General features: G+C 48.2%; 1 protein-coding gene across 1 annotated transcript; it reads right to left on the bottom strand.

Annotated features, from left to right (window-relative positions):
• Window positions 1–1,779: 1,779 nt before the first annotated feature.
• On the bottom strand, window positions 1,780–21,536 carry abcc5 (ATP-binding cassette, sub-family C (CFTR/MRP), member 5). The gene is made up of 30 exons (XM_080890136.1): window positions 20,534–21,536; window positions 19,608–19,739; window positions 18,587–18,684; window positions 18,320–18,475; window positions 18,096–18,240; window positions 17,780–18,013; window positions 17,516–17,689; window positions 16,828–16,975; window positions 16,599–16,747; window positions 16,406–16,513; window positions 16,134–16,297; window positions 15,851–16,049; window positions 15,674–15,745; window positions 15,459–15,583; window positions 15,261–15,333; window positions 14,976–15,179; window positions 14,741–14,884; window positions 13,571–13,664; window positions 13,276–13,445; window positions 13,043–13,189; window positions 12,786–12,915; window positions 12,423–12,705; window positions 12,159–12,345; window positions 4,579–4,668; window positions 4,185–4,374; window positions 3,918–4,077; window positions 3,760–3,838; window positions 3,546–3,659; window positions 3,306–3,470; window positions 1,780–2,709 (listed from the first exon to the last, which is right to left on the bottom strand). The coding sequence occupies exons 2-30, from the start codon at window positions 19,671–19,673 to the stop codon at window positions 2,608–2,610; spliced, it is 4,170 nt and encodes a 1,389-aa protein (XP_080746262.1). The 5' UTR covers window positions 19,674–19,739; window positions 20,534–21,536; the 3' UTR covers window positions 1,780–2,607.
• Window positions 21,537–23,354: the final 1,818 nt, after the last annotated feature.

Genomic DNA, 23,354 nt, shown 5'->3' with positions numbered 1-23,354 from the left:
TAGTTTTCACACCTTGGCTCATGTGATTAGTTAGAGGATCATCAGGGGGTCCCTTTGTCCTTTTGTTACTCCCACAGAGCTTAAATCTGGGACTCTCCACCATTTGACCTTAGAACTGAAGAAGCTTCTCGGATGAGAGGTGAAACATCTTCAAGCAACTTAAAGAAGTCCAGACGCTTTTCTTTCCAAGCTCCTTAGACTACGATGACCTGGATGACTGAGAACCTTCACAGACATATATACGAATGTGAATCGCATCATTGGCTGGACTTTGGGATAAGGTGGCATCGTTCTGATCCCATACGGGAGCAGCCAGTCACTTACTGACTAACACTGCAGAACAGGATTGTTAAAGTTTTAATTTTGATTTCAATTTAGGTTAGATTTTTTTTCTGTGCGCAATGGCGGACACGCACAGCTTAGAGGGAACATTGCTGTTAGCTGATGCTATTTGAACACGTATACCTTTCTGTCATTTAACATGGACATCTCAACATCCACAGTATTTCTGTGTCACACTACAAATATATTGGTGTGGATCCAAAGTTACTCAGCAGCTGACTGGAGGAGAGCCGTGTGCTGTGACTTTTGAGATCAGTTCTCACCACTATATCCCTGCAATTGTTACTTTCCACAAAAATTAGCTAACACAATGAAACACACCTTTCAGCTGTTCATGTGTTTTCAAACCAGGTTTTTGGGTTTTTCCTGTCTGTAACGCACACAAAGGTGGGAACGTTTTTCATGTTTGACGTTTATTTTTTCCAAAGGAATAATAAACACAGTTCAGCGGGCTGCATACTGAACTTGATGGATACAACCAAAGTACCGATACTAGCGTTGGTATCGATACCATCCATATTTGGATCGATCCATACACCTCTATCCTCTCGAGCTCTCTGCCGAGCCAATCAACACCTCTTCCTCTTCTGTGATGTACGCTCTTCTTCCTTCATCTCTCTGACTGTGGCACTTTTTCCTGAACTGAAAGTGTCAGCTAAGCTCACGAACCCAGCTCGAGGCAGACTGCTCTGCTATTTATCGTTAACCACGTCTTTATGGTTCAGTCTTGCGCCGACTGAACCATGAGGCAGGGCGAGTCCGACTGTGCTATGTGTTCATGAAAGATGATGTTCGGGTGAAAATCGATGACGGCCCCGATCCTCTCAGAGCTTTGAGTGTTTGATGTGAGGTTTCAGTGTATTCTTGATTTCTCAGTATGTTGTTGATTCCCATTATTTATGTGTCTGCTATATTTTGTGAGTCTCGTCTTATTTTTGTAGTCTGTATGCTTCTGTGTTACGGTCCTTTCTCCATGTTTAGTCAGTAACTTCCTGTTTTATTTTGACAATCTCGTGTCTGGCCTTAGTTTTAGACCTGTAATAGATCCTGCACTGTGTGACCACGACGGGCAGGTAACGTGTCTTTAAACATGGTCAGACTGTGAGCCACAGAGAATTAAACCAGCTCTGAAAGAAAAAGGAGCTCCAGTGTCATACCTAATAAAGTGACCAGTACAGGCCTTCATTTCATCTGTGGTTTAAAAGAAGCTGATTCAGCTCCGCCCCCTTCAAGACAGTGTTCCTCTGATTGGCTGCTGCTCATAAACAGAAGGTCTGTCGTACTGCAGGTGGGTGGAGCCTCTTTGTGACAATATCCAGATCCAAGAGTAGAAAAACCTGTGAGGTAAGTTTCCAGAGGAGCTTTAACTCGTTACAAACTTCAAACGTGAACATCGAGCAGTGACCACACGACAGGAAGTAAGGAGGACAGGTGGAGTTAAAGTCAGTAGTTTATTTATAGGAACAGCTACAGAGACACGCTGACGTGTGCACAGCCCGAGCTCGAGCCCCGCACACTGCAGTCAGCATCGGTTTCTCGCTTTCACATTAAACAAAGACGTTTAAGAGAAAAAGAAACTCCATAAACGGAGGAAACAGAAACATCAGGATTAATAAATTGCTGTTTTCATGTGCGTGGGCGCTTCCGGCGTGGTCTGCAGTAAATGTCATGATGTCTAATCACGGAGCCACCGACACGAAGCCTGAGCGCAGCCGCTACACAAACACAAAGCGGCTGCGCTATGAGATTAAAAGCGGCATTTTTCACTGATATCAAACAAGTTACAGAATCATTAACAGTCCAACCGGACTAATATGTACTTACTGTGCTTCTCCTCTAGAGGGCAGCACAGGCTTCACTTACGAACTAACAATCAAATCTACACAAACGTGCAAAAAAGAGACTATAAAAATGTAGAGAAGCTCACGTGTGTCAGGTTAGAATAAAAACAGTCCTCTTTACATTCTGAACAAATTCATAAATAGCTGATCAGCTTCTGGATCAAAGGAAACCGCAGTCGAGGCGAAACAACATCGATAAAAACAACAAAGAAGATTAAAGTACAGCGTCCTTTAGCCCCGCCCACCAGACAACGTGACAGATGTTTGAAGCACTTCAGTGAGCACAGACCTGCTTCGCATCAGGTCATAAAAACGACGGTCACATGATTCGAGAGAAGAACGTCGCAAAAAAGCAACAGTAAGTCAGAGCGACTCCTGCGAGCGCCACCCTGAGGTCAGTTACAGTACAGCAGCTTCTTCGTCCTCATCCTCGCACCGAGATCTTGTTCTCCACGGCTGCCAGCATCGAACACAGCCGTGAGTTCTCATTGGCCAGCAGCTTGGACGGCTCGTCGAACTCCACCACCTGGACCAATTAGAGACAGGGAGGCAGAGCAGGTGAGAGTGTTAGCGGAGCTCGACAACACTTCAAACACAGAGACCAGATCTTCTGTGTCAGCATACGCGACACGAGCTCGTCCACACACTTATGGTCACGCGTGTGTCACTGCTCAGTGCGAGGCGTTGTCTTGGACGCAGCTCCCGGGGCTGAAAATGAACACCTGAAACCTGCACTCTCTAAAACAGACACCAGGGGGCCATACCTGTCTGTTTACAGAGGTGCGTGTTATGTCTGTTTTTTCTCTTTTACAGGAAACAAAGTTTCGATTTTGGGGTTTTATACCGCTTGTTACTTTGATTACTAATGACACAGGTGTCTAATTTATTCTAGTGTTCCATATTTCAGGGAAATAGTTCCATTCCAAACCACTCTGAGCTCCGCCTCTCACCATCTGTGCGACTTTAACGTCACAGTTTTTATTTTCATCATTTAAAGAAACAAAAACCTTCAAACTAACATGTGACTGAAGCTTCAACGTGTTTACACTGATCTGCTCACACACAACCAGCTATGCTCCTATTGGCCGCGGTGGTGCATGTCTGAGCTCCCATTGGCCGTACCTGCCCCTGGTTGAGCACCATGATGCGGTCGGAGGCCAGGACAGTGTGGAGGCGGTGAGCAATGGTCAGCGTGGTGCAGTGGTGGAACGAGCTCCTGATGGTCTCCTGGATCAGAGCATCCATCTCGGCATCCATGGCCGCGGTCGCCTCATCCAGGATCAGTACCTGAGAGAAGAACGAACCGATCAGAGACAGAGGACAGGCCAGGGGCGGAGCCACTCTGACCTCTCAGGTTCTCACCTTGCACCGTCTCAGCAGCGCACGGGCCATGCACAGCAGCTGACGTTCCCCCACCGAGAAGTTTTCTCCGTTCTCCACCACCTCCGACTCCAGCTTCAGGGGCAGCTGGGACACCTGAGGGGCACATGACGGTCATATAATGTCAGTGTTACAAACACTTGTTGCTGAAGAAGAAGAACGGCGTGTGGTACACAGTAAGCAGCGTGACACTCACACACTCCTTCATGTGACTCCTCTCCAGGGCGTCCCAGATCTTCTCCTCGCTGTACTGGTTAAACGGGTCCAGGTTGGACCTGAAACACACACACACAGTCTGAGTGTGACACCTCCTCACGGGCCTGAAGTGCCTCAGGTGCTCTCAGGTGCTCGTACCTGACGGTGCCGCTGAACAGCACCGGGTCCTGAGGGATGATGGACAGTTTGCTGCGAAGGTCGGCCAACCCGATGTCACTGATGTCCACGCCGTCGATCAGAATGGAGCCGCCACAGCACTCCACCAGCCGGAACAAGGCCACGCCCAGAGACGACTTACCTGAAGAAACACGGCAAGCATCAGCACACCGCCTTCTACAGGCAGGGAGAGGAACTACACACACACTCACAAACACACACACACACTCTCTCTCTTTCGGGTCCGACCTGATCCGGTTCTGCCCACGATGCCGACCTTCTCCTTGGGTCGGATGGTGCAGGAGATCTTGTTGAGGACCAGAGGGAGGTTCTCCTGGTACCTCATCTCCACGTCCTTCATCACCAGTTCCCCTTCCTGCGGCCAGTCGGGCGGAGGGGCTCGACCTTTGACCCTGGCTGGCGCCTCCTGGGACAGGGACTGAGACACAGACGGCACATCAGAACCAGAATCCGACAAAGCCAGGAGATGCAGGTTAGAGGTACCGCCGGTGCAGCAGCTTCGTTTCAGATCCTGTCAAAAAACTACGAGTGCTTTTAATTTGGAGGAGTTTTAATCTGACAGGAACCAAAACTGAGCAGAACTGGACCGAGTGTAGAACGATCCAGCGAGGGGCAACAGTACCTGGATGTAGTGATGGATTCGTTCGACGGAGGTGAAGCGAGCTTCGGTCTCAGAGGCCAGGCGCACAGTGAACTGGAACAGACCTGTTAACTGACACATGATCCTCCACTCAGTGTTACTTCATTTCAAATACAGCACAGTTTCACAACAGCAACATCTCACAGAGCATCACACTGCAATCCTCAGCAAGGAGCACCTGGTGACAGTGGGGAGGAAGAAACCTGCGTTGGATTGACTGTCCATGAGCAGCGAGGTCAAAAATACCCGTTTACCTTAAAGGTCCTACAATCGACCAAGTATCCATGTCAATGTCACACACGGGCTGCTGTTAGCTGTCTGTAGCTTTAAATCAGCCAATGAAGCAGCCAGCGGGAGCAGAGTGGCTCACTCTGCACGCTGTCGCAGGTCATTATAACTGTAGAGAGAGAGAGAGCGCTCCACGGAGGCCTCGCCTGGGAAAATGTAGATAAGAGGGGACCATCTCTAGTGGAAAGTTACTGAGACACTGTTGTTTAGACTAGAATGAGAGAGCTTCTGTAATCAGACTGTCAGGGGCGCACCACCATTTTGAAATCCGCGGCAACGTGTCATGCAGGACGCATCTCCCCTCTAGAAGTAATGTGAAGAGAAATAAAGTTAAATGGTCTACTGAGCAGTGTTTTGTCTTCCATCGGATGCCTCTGAGGAATCAAAAAGAACTCGGTGAAGTGTTGATATTAACTACTGGGGGCTCGTCCGGGATTCCAATACGAGGCTAAGGAGGATGGATTGGGCGCAGTCTGGGGACTCAACCAGCGAAGCGAACAGAGACCAAATTGTATTCAAACTGAGCCACACTTATGGAGCTCCACGATTCTCTTCCTGGTGTTTGGTTGACATCTCCTGATGTTCCCATGTCACAGAAACAGCCTCTGTGTTTTGCCTTATATGCATCCACAGCTGTGCCACCCTCACATGGACTCTACTAACCAATCAGAAGCTTCTTTGTGTTAGACTGGCCCAGTCAAAGTCCAGATCTAAATCCAATCCAGAATCTGTGGCAAGATCTGAAACTGCTGTTCACAAACGCCGTCCATCTAATCTGACTGAGCTGGAGCTGTTTCAAAGAAGAATGTGCAAAGATTTCAGTCTGTAGATGTGCAAAGCTGGTAGAGACAGACCCTGAAAGACTGGCAGCTGCAACTGCAGCTGGTTCTACAAAGTATTGACTCAGGGGCTGAATAATTACGCACACCCCACTTTGAAGTTATTTATTTGTAAAACATGTTTGGGATCATGTCTGATTTATGTTCAACTTCTCACGTGTGCACCACTTTGTGTTGTCTTTCACCTGGAAGTCCAATAAAATTGATTCATGTTTGTGGCTGTAATGTGACAAAATGTGGGAAAGTTCAAGGGGGCGAATACTTTTGCACGCCACTGTAAACACACATGTAAGCTAAGAGTCTCTAAAGAAACAGCATTGTTGTTGTTCGGCTTTTCATTTCACCATTTGTTGATTCACTGGAAGAGCAAGTAACGTAATATGGGTCACGTGATCAGTTTGATATCAATCCTTTGTGATTCACCGTCATATTTACATTATTTGTACAGTACGAATGATTTGCTTTGGTACCTGGTCAAACTCCTCTGTCTGCAGCAAACTCACAGGCGGCAGCTCCCCCCCCTCTCACAGGCGTCAGTGCTGTGCTCAGTCACCTAGTGCCTGAGCTCGGACGATACCAAAATTAGGGGGAATTTATGACAGTGCGCTATGTGCTTCTAATATTGTGTGTAGCTTTTGTTTTATACAGTTGTCAGCCAGGCATCTAACTATGGAACAAATTACACTCCAAAAGACCCCGGGCTTCTGAAAAAGATGACCCGGGCTTAAGCTCAGTAAGCCACGTAAAAGTGGTCTTGAGGCCAGTCTTGGTCTCCAGACTGGCTTCGAGACATCCAACTCTAGATTCCAAGCTGGGTTCATTGGCCGCTGTAGCGCCTAGAGACTGTCTGGGTTAATTTTGGGGTTAGTAAATTAGGCTTAAAGTTGAAATTTGCCTCTAAAACCGTGTGTTTGGATTTTGCAGAGCGAGACACGCGCTCTGTATGGTGTGTTGAGTGTGAGGGAGAAGTGTCTCCCAGAGCGCAGTGAAGCAGATAGAAAGAGGAGGAGCAAATGACCCAACTCAGAGGGGAGGAGCTGAGTGTGAGGTGGATCCAAGGAGGCGCTAGGAGAAGCAGTCTGTGTGACTGCAGGGGGAAAGTGTCTAAAACGGAGAGTCAAGAGCAAAAAACAAAAAGCGGTAAATTATTATGAATTATGCATAAAAACTAAAGCAGAACGGGAGGAATTGGGAAAAGAAGGCACAGGATTATTTAAATTAGCAACAAGGGGAAATGTGTTTAAAGAATCAGGGAGAGTGTCAAATAACCAGTGATGAAATTGATTTTAAATAAATCTCTTAGTGTGTTAATACAGGTAACTACGGACCTGGATCAACCGTCCACCACGAGCACAGCAGCCGGAACAAAATGATAGATTAACATAACCCAGCAAGAATCAGCAGCTGTGGAACGGACAGCAGAGAACTAAAGGAGAAATGAAGGGTTTAAGAGTACATCGAAATTGGGTCGAGATTTGGGGCCAACTGACTTGTGGAGGTTGAGAAAGTGTCCGGAGCATCGCAACAAAAGGTGAAACAAACACACACACAGGCAGAGAAACGTGAGAGGAAGGCTCCTTTTAAGGAAACACCTTTTGGAGAAAAATGGGAGCTAAGGCAGAGAGAGGCTTTGCTGGATCTGCAGCTCCACTAAACACACATACAAACCTGTCTGCAAACACACACACATGCAGCAAAAGTCAGCTTACACTCATAAACACGTCAGTACTTCTCAGCAATATTAACTTAACTTAACACACACTTGTTGTTAAAATGCTGATTTTATCCACTACTGACAAACTAAAAAAAGAGACTGGTATGACCAACCAGTGATGAAACAATAAATGTAGTGGTTAAGAGTCAAATTGTGAGATGTTTTCTGCTGCTTGAGAAACACAAGTAATTACTGTATGAAGAAAATTCTATTTTGTGGTAATATTTTAAATATGCATCTCTGTTGTCCTGTCATCCTGGTGAGCTATGAGTTCATTATATTATTTAAAAAAACAAACAAGGGGGAGAAACGCTGACACAGGACAGTGTTTCTCTGTAACACAGCAAACACAACATCATTTCCCTGTTGGTCCACTCCTCTCTGTTTATGCTTGATTACAGGCTGCTTTGCCGGCCCTGGAAGCCGAGGCTGACCTGGACTCCTGCTCTCCCCTCTACCATCTTTGACGTGGCCCTGACCAAACGCTGCAGCAGCTGGACCCACAACAACAATCTGAAAATGTCAACAGTGCTACAGGAAAGGATCTCATGCAGCGGAGATGGAGGGCGCTATCACTACACGGGGAAATTCCCCGACAGCTTCAGCTGACAGAGCTGTGATGAGACACCCATTAAGCACGGATGAAAAGTGAGGCCGAGCAACAGAATGCTGACCTTGGTAACTCTGCATTAACACTGTGCACAGTGACGGACCAACACGGATGATCGGGCAGCAGAGAAAGGGCGTGGCAGAGACAGGAGGAGTAACTGAGCTCAAAAGGCACCTCAGAACAGACAAACACAGAAGAAGATGCAGGTTTCACCTGCAGTGAGCATGGACACTGGAGAAAGGAAGGACCGCCCCAATGGGATCAGAACCAGGATGGACAGAACTGTGAGCAGCAGCAGCAATGGACGCAAACAGACTGAAGAGGAGGGCAGGACCCCAGGGCACGCTTCAGGCCGTGGTTTACCCCAGACACCAGAACAGGAAAGTGATGAACACACACATCTACACACACTCTGACTCAGCATGAAGTGATACACAGACAAACACATGTGCACTTGTTGATTGAGTGAGAAATGACACACACACCTAAACCGAAGTGCTGATTCACTGAGAAGTGATCCACACACAAAATACACACACACAGACCCACATACAGACTCTGTTATAAGAAGCCACTGATTACACAGAACGCATTTATGTTATCCAGAGGACACATATGTACATTTAACAAACGAGGTCTATCATTCTCTGCTCATGAAACGATGTCTGTGTGGTGAGAGTGGAGTTTCTTGCACCTGACTGCATGCCTCGGGATGTTTATGGCTGCTCAAGGCCTGGACTGAGTTGTTCACTGGGCTTCACACAGCCAGATGAGAGATATGAGGAGCAGTGGTACAGAGTGAAAATGATGAATTAACTGTGTAATGTATAATTCGGAGCACTGCATTTTCTATGATTGAGATTTGATCCCTGGAGAAACTAAATAAGGTGCATTTCCCCTTGATAGATCAAGTGACAGCAGGTGGAAAGACTGTCACAGAGTGACACTCAAGTCTGAGTTCAGACCAAGAAAGTATAAGAAACTAATTAAATCCAGGAGCAGTCAATGCAACTCTGCATGTTACAGCATCTGAGGTTCTAACTCGCACACAGTATTGTTCTATGGGGAACTCCTGTGAGTTTTCTGTTGATTTTTCTTAGCAGTAGGTTGAGTTTATCAGTGAGGTTTGGATTGTTTTCTTCCTCTATGAGAAAGACAGTTTTGTGCTTAGACATGTCTGGAACTGGCTCTAGTATTTGTTATTTTATTATGATTTTATGGTCTGAGATAAGGAATATGAGACGTGTGATCCAACGGTGGTGATATTTTGTGAGCTCATGATTTAAGAATCTTTTATCCAGGCCTGGAAGACTGAAATTTAAAGTTCTATCAAATATTCTTACTGGAAACTGTCGCAAAGTGTGTTTCTCCATGATCATAATGGGCTTTGGAGAAATTCACTTATATGGGACACTGATCACATGAGATAGTCCTGAGTCTGAAGGAAGATCCAGGGGGTCAGTGTTGACATTGTGGAGGACTATAAATACCTTGGAGTACACATTGACAATAAACTGGACTGGGCTAAAAACACCACAGCACTTTACAGGAAGGGCCAGAGTCGTCTCTATTTTTTGAGGCGACTGAGGTCCTTCAACATCTGCCAGAAAATGCTGAGGATTTTCTATGAGTCTGTTGTGGCCAGTGCGATCCTCTATGCTGTTGCATGCTGGGGGAGCAGGCTGAGGGTCGCAGATGCCAACAGACTTAATAAACTGATCCGTAAGGCCAGCAATGTTGTGGGGATGGAGCTGGACTCCCTCAAGGTGGTGTCGGAGAGGCGGATGCTGTCCAAGATAAAGATAACGTTGGATAACACCTCCCACCCACTCCATGACGTGCTGGTCAGTCACAGGAGCACGTTCAGTGAGAGATTACCCATAATGCACCACTGAACGACACAGGAAATCATTCCTGCCTGTGGCTCCCTCTACAACGCATCCACTTAACACACTGGTTACTGCTACAGCTACACCCTTCTTGCACGTTCTTTTTCAGCTATTTATTAATAAGTGACTTTATGTATATATATGCCTGTATATATTATATATGGTGCTATTCTTAGTTGTGTATTGTCTGTCTTTCTACTGTTTGTTTATAATGCAGCACTGTAACGAACAATAATTTCCCCCAGGGATCAATAAAGGATTCTGATTCTGAGAACAGCGTGCAAGGCGAGCAGATGGACGGAGATGTAGCTAGCCACCCCCACGCAGGCTTCCAGGACATCATTACTCACTTAAAGCAGAGTTTAAAACTGAGTTTGCCACGAATAAGAAAGACATCAAACAAGAAATGAAGGACGAATCCGACGGCTTCAAGAAAGACATTAATATAAACCAGGCAGAAACGGCGAATGAGCTAGCTAGCCATGAGACCAGACTCGAACAAGCTGAAAAAAGACTGGAAGAGATGGAAAGGGGGAATATGGCCGCAAAAGACGCACTAACCCAGTCGCTCCAGCAACAACGGAGTATTCAGATGAAACTGGCTGACTTGGAAAGCCATAGCCAATTGGTAAATAGATTTGATGCACTGTGCTTTAGCGGGTTGGGACGCTCATCTTGTAACCAGAAGGTTGCTGGTTCAATCCCCAGCTCTGTCTGGTGTACTGTTTTCCCTCCTTGTAAATCTCACATTTGATGATGGACCACAGGTTCTCAATGGGGTTCAGATCAGGTGAACAAGGAGGCCATGTCATTAGTTTTTCTTCTTTTATACCCTTTCTTGCAGCCACGCTGTGGAGTACTTGGACGCGTGTGATGGAGCATTGTCCTGCATGAAAATCATGTTTTTCTTGAAGGATGCAGACTTCTTCCTGTACCACTGCTTGAAGAAGGTGTCTTCCAGAAACTGGCAGTAGGACTGGGAGTTGAGCTTGACTCCATCCTCAACCCGAAAAGGCCCCACAAGCTCATCTTTGATGATACCAGCCCAAACCAGTACTCCACCTCCACCTTGCTGGCGTCGGACTGGAGCTCTCTGCCCTTTACCAATCCAGCCACGGGCCCATCCATCTGGCCCATCAAGACTCACTCTCATTTCATCAGTCCATAGAACCTTAGAAAAACCAGTCTTGAGATATTTCTTGGCCCAGTCTTGACGTTTCAGCTTGTGTGTCTTGTTCAGTGGTGGTCGTCTTTCAGCCTTTCTTACCTTGGCCATGTCTCTGAGTATTGCACACCTTGTGCTTTTGGGCACTCCAGTGATGTTGCAGCTCTGAAATATGGCCAAACTGGTGGCAAGTGGCATCTTGGCAGCTGCACGCTTGACTTTTCTCAGTTCATGGGCAGTTATTTTGCGCCTTGGTTTTTCCACACGCTTCTTGCGACCCTGTTGACTATTTTGAATGAAACGCTTGATTGTTCGATGATCACGCTTCAGAAGCTTTGCAATTTTGAGACTGCTGCATCCCTCTGCAAGATATCTCACTATTTTTGACTTTTCTGAGCCGGTCAAGTCCTTCTTTTGACCCATTTTGCCAAAGGAAAGGACGTTGCCTAATAATTATGCACACCTGATATAGGGTGTTGATGTCATTAGACCACACCCCTTCTCATTACAGAGATGCACATCACCTAATATGCTTAATTGGTAGTAGGCTTTCGAGCCTATACAGCTTGGAGTAAGACAACATGCATGAAGAGGATGATGTGGACAAAATACTCATTTGCCTAATAATTCTGCACTCCCTGTATCTGCAAAACCGCTCTCCAACTACAAGCATCACTGCTGTGCACCAACAAGGCTTTCTCCACCAAGTACTATGTCATATTTTACTTTGGCTGACTTCACTCAGTGATATGCAGATCAAATAATTATTTCCCTCACAGTGTTTAAACTGAGCTCTCACGTTTCTCTCACTGAAGCTGCAGGTTTCCGTGGTCTGGTTTGTGCTTCAGCACATCAGCTTCAGTCGAACCAGCCGTGAGCACAGCGCCAACAGTGCAGCTGGCTGTCTTCACAGAGCGCTCTCTAACAGCAGCTTAGCATCGATCTCGACTCTAACTGTGGGTCATTTTCATGACCCGGACGACCGTTAGACATTACTCCACTGGGGACCAGTAACGCCGTCGCATCACATCTGCAAAGGTTTAAATGTTAAAGTTACCTGGACGGCGTAGGAGATGGCGAGGCCGGCGTAGGCAGGGGAGATCTTTCCATGCATCACAACCATCATCAGAGCTGTGATGCTGATCAGAGCCACACTGATGATGTCCAGGCGCACAGCCAGCCACCGCATCGCACAGCTGAAGAGGTAGAACGGGGCCTGGTTCTGGTCCAGCAACACCTGGTACCTGGAAACAACAGCACACAGTCAGCGGTCAGAACTACATCCTGGACGTCGGAGCGGGTCATTCGGTCCGACCCAGACCTGTGCAGGAAGTCGCGGCCTCGATCATAGGCCTGCAGCGTGGCCAGGCCGTGGATGCTGGAGGTGATGTGGGACATGAAGGGAGACATCGTCACATTGTCCAGTCGCTTCAGCTCTCGTATGAAGACCCTGGAGATGCTGTGGAGCACCGCAAAGAGCAGGACCAGAGGACCCACCGCCACCAGGAACCACGGGAAAACACAGCTGATCACGCCCAGGCAGAAGAAGACCAGGATCACGTTCTGGATGAACATCTCCGCTTGGAACGGCAGACGAGTGTCGACTAGATGGAAACAGAGGAGACGGGACTCGGTTAGACCCTGGACCCGAACGGCAGCTCAGAACTTCCAGTCCCACCGTCACCTTCATCCATGTCCTTGGAGAAGCGGTTGAGGAGCCGTCCCGTGGGAGTCGTGTCAAAGAACTTCATGGGGCAGCGCAGGATCTTATGGAAGAGCTCGTCATGCAGCTTAGAGGAAGCTCGCAGGGTTCCCTGAGGAGAGACCACAAACACCACGCTGTAACAACAGGCTCGCTGTAACCACGGTAACCAGTATTTTACAAGCAGGCTGAGAGCAACTGCAGCAACAGGCCGGAGGGGACCTGGGCTGAACTCTGACCTTGACAAAGGCGACCCCTCTGATGAGTTTGAAGAGCAACATGACTCCCATGGAGGAGGCGTAAATGGCGGCATATTGTTGCATCATGGGATTATCTCTCATGCTGATACTCACCGCTGAACTGTTGCCAAGGGTTACCGTGGTGTTCTGGGAAAAACGGAGAAAGAGGAGTCAGAGGGAGAGCAGGGAACAGGAGGAGACGAGAGGCGGAGAGCAGAGAGGAGGAGACGCACCCCGCTGCCCTGATTGATCCAGTAACTGAGCCACCAATGGCAGAAGGCAGAGCTTCCCACATTCAGGACAAACAGGGCCACGATCAGCAGGCAGGAGGCGGAGCCACCACATGCTGACATGTACACCTGGAACACAGGCCACACCACAGCCCCGTACTGCTGCTCCTCCCCTTTAGGGTCACATGAACAGGAAATGGGACAGAAACAGAGACAGAAGGTCCCTCGTTTAATTTACCTGAACGCTGTGCTCTCTGTCACTACGAAACTTTCAATAGAGCGGATTAAAAAATCCTACCGTTGTCCTTGACGACCGGGATGTTCTTCTTCAGTGATCCTGGTTTAGCGTCCGCTGGTTTCCTCTGAGAGCTGCCATTCTTCCTGCTCGGAGCCTGAAACAGGTGAGACAGAGACAGAGACATGTGAGCTGCAGTCAGGTGAGACAGAGACAGCTGAAATACAGGTGAGACAGGTGAGATACAGACAAGTGAGAAAGACAGGTGAGACAGAGACATTTAAGATACAGACAGGTGAGACAGGTGAGATACAGACAGGTGAGAAAGACAGGTAAGATGCAGACAGGTGAGACAGAGACATTTGAGATACAGACAGGTGAGACAGGTGAGATACAGACAAGTGAGAAAGACAGGTGAGACAGAGGCAGGTGAGATACAGACAGGTGAGACAGTCATGTTAGATACAGACTGAGGAGACAGGTGAGATACAGACAGGTGAGACAGGTGAGATACAGACAGGTGAGAAAGACAGGTTAGATACAGACTACAGACAGGTGAGAAAGACAGGTGAGAGGCAGACAGGTGAGACAGAGACAGGTGAGATACAGACAGGTGAGACAGAGACAGGTGAGATACAGACAGGTAAGAAAGACATGTTAGATACAGACTACAGACAGGTGAGAAAGACAGGTGAGAGGCAGACAGGTGAGACAGAGACAGGTGAGATACAGACAGGTGAGACAGAGACAGGTGAGATACAGACAGGTGAAATGCAGACAGGTGAGACAGAGACATGTGAGATACAGACAGATAAGACAGGTGAGATACAGACAGGTGAGACAGACAGGCGAGAAATAGACAGGTGAGACAGGTGAGATACAGACAGGTGAGACAGGTGAGACAGAGACAGGTGAGACCGAGACAGGTGAGACAGTCATGTTAGATATAGACTGAGGAGACAGGTGAGATACAGACAGGTGAGACAGAGACATTTGAGATACAGACAGGTGAGACAGGTGAGATACAGACAGGTGAGACAGGTGAGACACAGACAGGTGAGAAAGACAGGTTAGATACAGACTACAGACAGGTGAGATACAGACAGGTGAAATGCAGACAGGTGAGACAGAGACATGTGAGATACAGACAGATAAGACAGGTGAGATACAGGCAGGTGAAACAGGTGAGACAGAGACAGGTGAGACAGAGACAGGTGAGATACAGGCAGGTACCTCAATGTGTGGTTTGTCTCCGAGCAGGAAGAGGTTAAACATGGCGGCATAGTCTCCACTGAGTTTCATCAGGTTGTCATGGTTACCCTGCTCCACGATACTCCCCTCCCTCATCAAGATGACATCATCACAGTCCACCAGATACTGCCCACCACCACACACACACACACACACACACAGGTCATCTCCATGGTAACCACCTGCAGAAAAGCTCAGTGGTGGCGAGGGTGCTCACCTGTAGCTGGTGGGTGACGAAGATGACGGTTTTGTGGCGAAGCTGCTTCCTTATAGCGTTGTGGAAGATGTGGCTGGCCACATGGGTGTCGAGGGCGCTCAGCGGGTCGTCCAGGATGTAAACATCCCGGTCACTGTAGAGGGCGCGGGCCAAGCTGATTCGCTGCCGCTGCCCACCACTCAGGTTGGCGCCACGCTCTCCGATCTGATTGGAGGAAAACAGCAACATAAAACGACGCATCCAGAGCCTTCTATCTACACACAGGTACACAGGAAGTGATGTCACCTCTGTGAGGTCAGCGCTGGGCAGAAGAGCGAGGTCGGTTCTGAGGCAGCAGGCGCTGATGACAGACTGAAATCTGCAGAGAGGGGGCGGAGTTAGTGTGGAACAACAGAAGGGCTTCTGTTGACTGGGTGATGTCACTTCCTGTTTGGCGTCCAGCTCAGTGTGTCAGTGTGTGATGTGCAGGTGTCTCTGCCTCACCTGTCCTCCTGATACTCCAGCCCAAAAAGGATGTTGTCTCTGAGCGTGGCGTTCAGGATCCAGGCCTGCTGGGCCACGTACGCCAGCCTTCCTTTGACCGCCACGCTGCCCTCCAGCACCGTCATCTGCCAACACATCAATGTTTAATAATGAACCGATAATGGCCAACAACCAACACTGATCACCATGGCAACAGCAGGGAAAGGAGACATCACCTGTCCCAAGATGGCTGAAACCAGCGAGGTTTTTCCACTGCCGACACTTCCACAGACGCCGAGCAGCTTCCCCTGAGCAGACAGACAGGTGTGAGTGATGTCCCACCCCCACTCAGGCTCAGATGCTACTAATGCCACGCCCCCACTCGGGCTAAGGTGTGACTGATTGGTGGATACCTGCTGGATGCTCAGGTTTATGTTGTGCAGCGTGCTCTGCAGGCGCTGAGGGATGGAGGGGGTGGGCAGCAATGGAGGACACGCCTCCCCGTCTTCCTCCTCCTCCGGACTTCTCTCCTCTCCTCCTTCTCTTCCTCTCAGCAGGGAGTCCTTCACCTCCTCCTCGTCCTGCTCCTGGATGACGGCCGAGTCTCTGCACCTGGACACCAGCAAACACACACCTGAGTGCATCAGCGATCAGGGCAGATCAATACAGCTGATCAACACGAGCTCGTGGGTTTACTTTTCTCTCTGTCGGTGTCTGCTGGCCCCTCCCACACTTGGACTGGGCTGAGCGCTCTGTCCGCCTCCTTCCCACGCCAGACTGGCACCGCTAATCTCCACGGCAACCTGAGGGTTGACAGGCAGCGCTCGGACCCCATCGACCTCAGGCAACAGGAAGAGACTCTGAGGAAGGAGGGCAGGGCATAGATGAGATCAGGAGGCACAGGTGTGTGCAGGTGTTCCTGTGAACGTGCAGTACGCAGGCGTAAGTGCACGAAGTCAATAACCAACCTTGAATCTTTCCACAGCAACGGAGGCCTCGGACAGCGACTTGACAGAAAATGGTGTGACCTTCAGGGCAAAGGTCATGGCGTTAAACACCGTTACCACGGTGAAGGCCTGGATGGGTAACGGGAAAGGGCATCTGTTATCATACCAGACTGTCAACAGGTAACCGGCACAGAGAGGACATGAATTGCGGTACCTGAGCAGCTGTCAGGTCGTATCCTAGCAACATGTGGGCAGAGAATGTCGCCACGCTGGCGATGACAACAACGATGGGAGCCACGCCCACTGTGATGCTCTGGAAGTATCCCGTGAGCTCAAGGATCCTGCGCTCCTCGTCCCGGATCCCTGAAAGGAAACACAGACATGATGAGTGTTCGGCTGTGTTACCGTGGCAACCGCTGAGCGCGTGTGAGGTGAGCGCGTACGGTGGACGTCCTGCGAGAAGGCTTTGACCCAGGCATACATCTTGATGAACTTGATGTAGCTGAGAATCTCGTTCATCTTCTGAACACGCCTGTCGGTGACGGCCATGCCCTTCCTCCTGAAATACGCCGTCATCCTCGAGCTGAGCATCTAATGGCAGATCAATACATCGCCATCAATACACTTAATCGCGCTCGATAGGTGCGCCTGTAGCACGTCTGAGGCTCGTTTAAGGACAGAAACAGCTTACAGTCACAGCGCCGTCTCACACTGCCTTTAACCCTTTCACACATAGTGCTCACCACAGTGCACAGCTCTTTAAAGGCTGTTTTCTTGTATTTGTGTGAGTGTTGATGCTGTACTTGCACATAAAACACAACATTGGACACTGATGTGTCACTCCACACCCTGCCACCCACTCCAAAGGTAATCTTATCCACCTAAGTGGACGTGTAAAAAAGTCTTTGAAAAGTACATGTTTAAAAAAAATGAAGTTCAAAAATATTTTTTCATGCCTAAAGATGAATAAAAATACTTAAGAAAAAATCTTGATTGAGGTTGTCATAATTCATGCATGAAAGGGTTAAAGAGTAATCATTTAGAAGAACACAGGTGTAGTCAGGTGAGCACAGGCGGGCTCACAAAAGGTCAAAGACTCAGTCAGACTCGGCGAGTTTTAAAGGTGCTGACCATGGTTGGGTAGAAAAGGATGAAGACGGCGGAGCCCAGCAGAGAGGTCGGTCCCAGGATGAACAGATTGTAGGCAACGCCGAGGACGGCCACCAGGGGGCCTCCTGCTAGCAAACTGCCCACGGCTGCCGCCTCAAACATCCTTTGACCGTCACTGGAGCACATGTTCACCAGCTGACAGGAAGGAAGCAAAAGATGACAGCAGAGTGAAAGGAAGTAGAAAACAATAAGAGTATTAAAGTCAGCACAGTCAGGTAACCACACCTGTCCCACAGACTTGTCCCTGATGCTGCGCAGACGCAGGATCTTCTGGAAGGCCAGGCTGAGGATGGCTCCCCTCAGTCTGGTCCCGGTCCGGTAGTTCAGGGCCCAGGTCAGAGCCAGAGACCAGGACCGCACCAGCTCTGCCGCGAGGAGACCCAGAACCAGCAGCAGCCCGTAGCCCAGGTCGGCCTCTTCCTGTTGGGTGTATTCGAGCAGACGCTTCACCACGAACGCCTGTGGGGGGTGGAGTCACTGGTTACACCACGGCAGTCTGATGGCAGTAAGGCAAACGTGATTCTGGCTCTGAGGTTCTCACCGGCCCGCTGAACCCGGCCACCTGAGTGACGGCGAGGCAGAGGATGGAGAGGAGGAGGCGTGTCCTACAGAACGCCCAGACCACTGAACACAGAGAGGCGCTCGTGCCCTTTGACCTCTGCTCTTCCTTCCAGAGAGCCCACAGCCTGTGGACACACAGTCTCACAATAACACACACATACAGACCAAAGGCTTTGAATACATGCCTTCATTAGCTCCTCCCACCTCATGCTGTTGTCATTGCAGCTTTCCCGCTGCGACACGGGCCAGACATCATCCAATAGGAGCTGTTTCTTCCTGCGGGCGCGCATGGCCAGAGGAGTCAACCAATTAAACGTCATGAAGGAGAAGAACCCAGCGCTGTCGACGGGATGACACCACCTGAGGAGTAACACACAGGTGAGTGCACCTGCCTGCCTCTTAGGGACGTACCAGGTCCTCACAATCATAGCAAAACAAATCTGTGTGTGTGTGTGTGGGGGGGGGGCTTACCTGTCATCCTCTCCACCTTTGCTCTGCTCTGCATCATTGGCTCTGTCCTCCTCCAGCTCTTCACAGTGGCAGTCAGTTGATCTGTCCTCCAGTGAAACCTGACCACACGCACACAGACACACACAGACACACACAGTACACACCTGTTAAACTTCTACTGTCTCTACGTCTTCAGCATTTAAAAGGCTAAAACCCAAACTGGTCCCCAAACACACTGACTCTATATACACAGAAGAATGTTCTCTGATTGGCTGTTAGCAGTTTGCTGCAAACCTTCAGGTAACCATGGTAACAGGACCGATGTGTGTCTCATTGAGTTTCAGGACTAGCATCATGTGGCTGAGGGTCCTTAAAGAGAGACAAGTCTCTGTGTGTGGCTGCAGCCTCCTCTCTGAGCACGCTCACTCACAGCAGCAGAGCTGCATCCACCGAGCACGTTCAGAGCTCACGTTCCTGCCTCGTGATGCCTACACACATAACTTCCATTCACTCGCCCTCGGCCAATCAGGTGCCTCATAGACCCTGAGACTCAGAGCCTCAGCCAATCACACAGCGGGGTCCTCAGCATCGGGAGTGGGCGAGGCTTCGTTATATAAACAGACTGCAGCTTTGTCTGCTTTTTATTTAGCAGTGCAGTAGAAGCTTTTATTTTGAAGCAGAAGCTCACGTTTCCTGTCTGATTTCTGATCACATCATGTATTAATTGAATCTGATCAGTTATTTATTGATTACTCAGATATTCAGGTCCGCAGAGGGTTTAATGAGTTCATCAGTCACACTGATGAACACTGATCAATCGCTTTGGCTGTGATTTCTGGTGCAGTGGTCACTTTATTAGGAACACCTGGAACGTCCACAGGTGTTCCTGTTTCTGACCTGACCTGGCTCTAGGTTTTTCCACTGATCAATAGAAAGTATTGATCAGCAATTGCTGTTGAGGTGACCTGGCTTCACTGTGCTCCCAAATGCAATATCGATGCAGTACTACTGCCCTCCTGAGTGGCTGTACCCGAGTACTCACCTGCAACCCCGGCAGAGCGCCGCAGGAGGACCCCGACTCGCTCTGTCCAAAGTCATGTTGTTTCATCTTCTATCAGACCACATGGGACCGTGACCTCTGACCCCGCAACACCAACAACCTCAGGAAAAGCTCCTGAAGACAAAAACAGATACACATTAAAAACACTGCAGTAAGACTACTCCAAATATTACATCTAGCAGTACTACAGTGATGCCAAGACTGTAGTACCAGTTGCACCAGCATAAATATCACAGTAATACTGCAATACATACTACAGTAATACTGGACTATATCCCGCAGTAATACATGAGTAAATACTGTCTTTACAGTGATATAAATATTGCAATACAATCTGAAAACGCTGCATTAATAGTTGCACTGCACAAATTGCACTACTACTGTAGTAATTCTGCAGTAAATACTACATTAGTACTACTAAAAATATTTCAATACTACCTTAATAAATACTCCAGTAAGTAACTAAGTGAGAACGCTGCAGGAACATTTGAACAATTACTACAATAATACTTCAAATACTGTAAAATATTCTGTAAAAAACTTAAAATACTGTAAATACTGGAGGAACGCTGCTTCTGCCTTTAAACCGGTAGGAGTACTGTAGTAGTACTGGTTTAAATACTACAGGCACACTAGTATAGATACTGTGATAGAATTAATATAAATAACACAGGATTATACTGCAGTATTAATGCTATCAACACTGCAATTGTACCAGTATAAATACTGCAGTAGTACAGGTATAAATACGGTTATGGTAGTAGTATAAATACTGCATCTCCTCCAGAATAAGGTGACGGGCTATGGCTCCTTCACAATAAAAGCCTGTGATGCTGCCGTTAGAGAACAGGCTGTCCTCGCGCTCGGACACGGGCAGAGAGGAGCTGCTGCCCGGTGTCCGGGCTCACCTGTGCGGGTCTCACTTGTCCGTCCGTTCCACAGTCTGCCCGCGTTCCCGGTGTGAGCGCAGCCTCGGTCACTGTCCTCCTTCAGGTCCGCGGATCTCTGGTAACTGAAGCTGCGGCTCAGCAGTAGCAGCGGTGATGCGCGGGGCAGCATGGGAAATGGAGTTTAATCCGACCGAAGACCCCCCCCCTCCCCCCGACATGACGTCAGCACCGACGCTGATCCCTCAGTCTGGTCTGTCAGGACGCTCGCGCTCACTGATCAATCCCACAAACCTCATCCTGGTCATCTGAGTCACGTGACAGCACCCAGCCTGCACTCACCGTGCGGAGGGAGGGAGGGGACTGGAGTACCAATTTACAGATTTTGTGTAGTTGTGCTATATTAATATGTCAATATTAAAAACTGTGGATTTGAAATCTTTGGTTTCTCAGTGTGATCACATCATTACACATCAGCAATACACAAGTTAGTAACAAGTACAGTATCATGTATCATCAACCATGTGACCCTTCTCCCAGATTCCCTTGAGACTGAGGCTGTGTCCCAATTCAGGGTCTGCAGCTTAACGGTCCACAAGGGCCGCATGATCAAAGACAGCTCAGGCCAGAAGTGAGAGGCTTGTGAAATGGGACGGTCTAGCCTCCGTCGCGCTGAAAAGGTTGCCTAGCGAACAAGATACTAACAGCTGGAAACGTTTCAGACACCTTTGTTTGACAGAAATGAAGGAGAAAACCTTTTGTTCCAACACCTTCTCACTCCCAACTCGGCACATGTGTGAGGCATGGTCAGGCTCCCTCTGCGTCACTTATCGACGCGCAGGGCCCTCTCATTGAATACTATAGAGCTCCCTAAACGTTGCTTATTGACGACAAGAGATTAATATAATATATATATACATATATACATACATACATACATACATACATACACAGTGGGGCAAAAAAGTATTTAGTCAGCCACCGATTGTGCAAGTTCCCCCACCTAAAATGATGACAGAGGTCAGTAATTTGCACCAGAGGTACACTTCAACTGTGAGAGACAGAATGTGGAAAAAAAAATCCATGAATCCACATGGTAGGATTTGTAAAGAATTTATTCGTAAATCAGGGTGGAAAATAAGTATTTGGTCAATAACAAAAATACAACTCAATACTTTGTAACATAACCTTTGTTGGCAATAACAGAGGTCAAACGTTTACTATAGGTCTTTACCAGGTTTGCACACACAGTAGCTGGTATTTTGGCCCATTCCTCCATGCAGATCTTCTCGAGAGCAGTGATGTTTTGGGGCTGTCGCCGAGCAACACGGACTTTCAACTCCCGCCACAGATTTTCTATGGGGTTGAGGTCTGGAGACTGGCTAGGCCACTCCAGGACTTTCAAATGCTTCTTACGGAGCCACTCCTTTGTTGCCCGGGCGGTGTGTTTTGGATCATTGTCATGTTGGAAGACCCAGCCTCGTTTCATCTTCAAAGTTCTCACTGATGGAAGGAGGTTTTGGCTCAAAATCTCACGATACATGGCCCCATTCATTCTGTCCTTAACACGGATCAGTGGTCCTGTCCCCTTGGCAGAAAAACAGCCCCATAGCATGATGTTTCCACCCCCATGCTTCACAGTAGGTATGGTGTTCTTGGGATGCAACTCAGTATTCTTCTTCCTCCAAACACGACGAGTTGAGTTTATACCAAAAAGTTCTACTTTGGTTTCATCTGACCACATGACATTCTCCCAATCCTCTGCTGTATCATCCATGTGCTCTCTGGCAAACTTCAGACGGGCCTGGACATGCACTGGCTTCAGCAGCGGAACACGTCTGGCACTGCGGGATTTGATTCCCTGCCGTTGTAGTGTGTTACTGATGGTGACCTTTGTTACTTTGGTCCCAGCTCTCTGCAGGTCATTCACCAGGTCCCCCCGTGTGGTTCTGGGATCTTTGCTCACCGTTCTCATGATCATTTTGACCCCACGGGATGAGATCTTGCGTGGAGCCCCAGATCGAGGGAGATTATCAGTGGTCTTGTATGTCTTCCATTTTCTGATGATTGCTCCCACAGTTGATTTTTTCACACCAAGCTACTTGCCTATTGTAGATTCACTCTTCCCAGTCTGGTGCAGGTCTACAATACTTTTCCTGGTGTCCTTCGAAAGCTCTTTGGTCTTGGCCATGGCGGAGTTTGGAGTCTGACTGTTTGAGGCTGTGGACAGGTGTCTTTTATACAGATGATGAGTTCAAACAGGTGCCATTCATACAGGTAACGAGTGGGGGACAGAAAAGCTTCTTACAGAAGACGTTACAGGTCTGTGAGAGCCAGAGATTTTCCTTGTTTGAGGTGACCAAATACTTATTTTCCACCCTGATTTACGAATAAATTCTTTACAAATCCTACCATGTGGATTCATGGATTTTTTTTTCACATTCTGTCTCTCACAGTTGAAGTGTACCTCTGGTGCAAATTACTGACCTCTGTCATCATTTTAAGTGGGGGAACTTGCACAATCGGTGGCTGACTAAATACTTTTTTGCCCCACTGTATGTATATATACATACATATATATATATATACATACATACATACTGTGCTATTTCTTTTTGTATTGTCTGCCTTTGTTAGTGTTTGTACTGGAGCATGTAACCAACACAATTTCCCCTATGGATCAATAAAGTATTCTGATTCTTCCGATGGATCTCTCACATGTCGTTCTGCTCTTTATAATAACTCCTGTTCTTTCTGTGACGGGAACATTGAATCTTACAGATGTATTTACTGTAAAGCCCTGTAGGACTACGTGCACTACAGGCTTTGCCCAAAGATTCCA

Source organism: Rhamphochromis sp. 'chilingali', assembly GCF_963969265.1.
Source record: "Rhamphochromis sp. 'chilingali' genome assembly, chromosome: 8".
NCBI classification, from domain to species: Eukaryota; Metazoa; Chordata; class Actinopteri; order Cichliformes; family Cichlidae; genus Rhamphochromis; species Rhamphochromis sp. 'chilingali'.
Note: the sequence above shows the minus strand (reverse complement) of the source record. Positions and strands in the feature narration are given on the sequence as shown.

What these genes read in the sequence shown, in the direction of transcription:
- abcc5 (XM_080890136.1), bottom strand. Translation starts at nt 19,673, where the DNA reads ATGAAACAACATGACTTTGGACAGAGCGAGTCGGGGTCCTCCTGCGGC. An exon ending in GGGACAAGTCTGTGGGACAG is followed by an intron (nt 17,690 to 17,779) that starts GTGTGGTTACCT and finishes CCTTCCTGTCAG; the next exon opens with CTGGTGAACATGTGCTCCAG. An exon ending in CGCTGCTGAGACGGTGCAAG is followed by an intron (nt 3,471 to 3,545) that starts GTGAGAACCTGA and finishes TTCTTCTCTCAG; the next exon opens with GTACTGATCCTGGATGAGGC.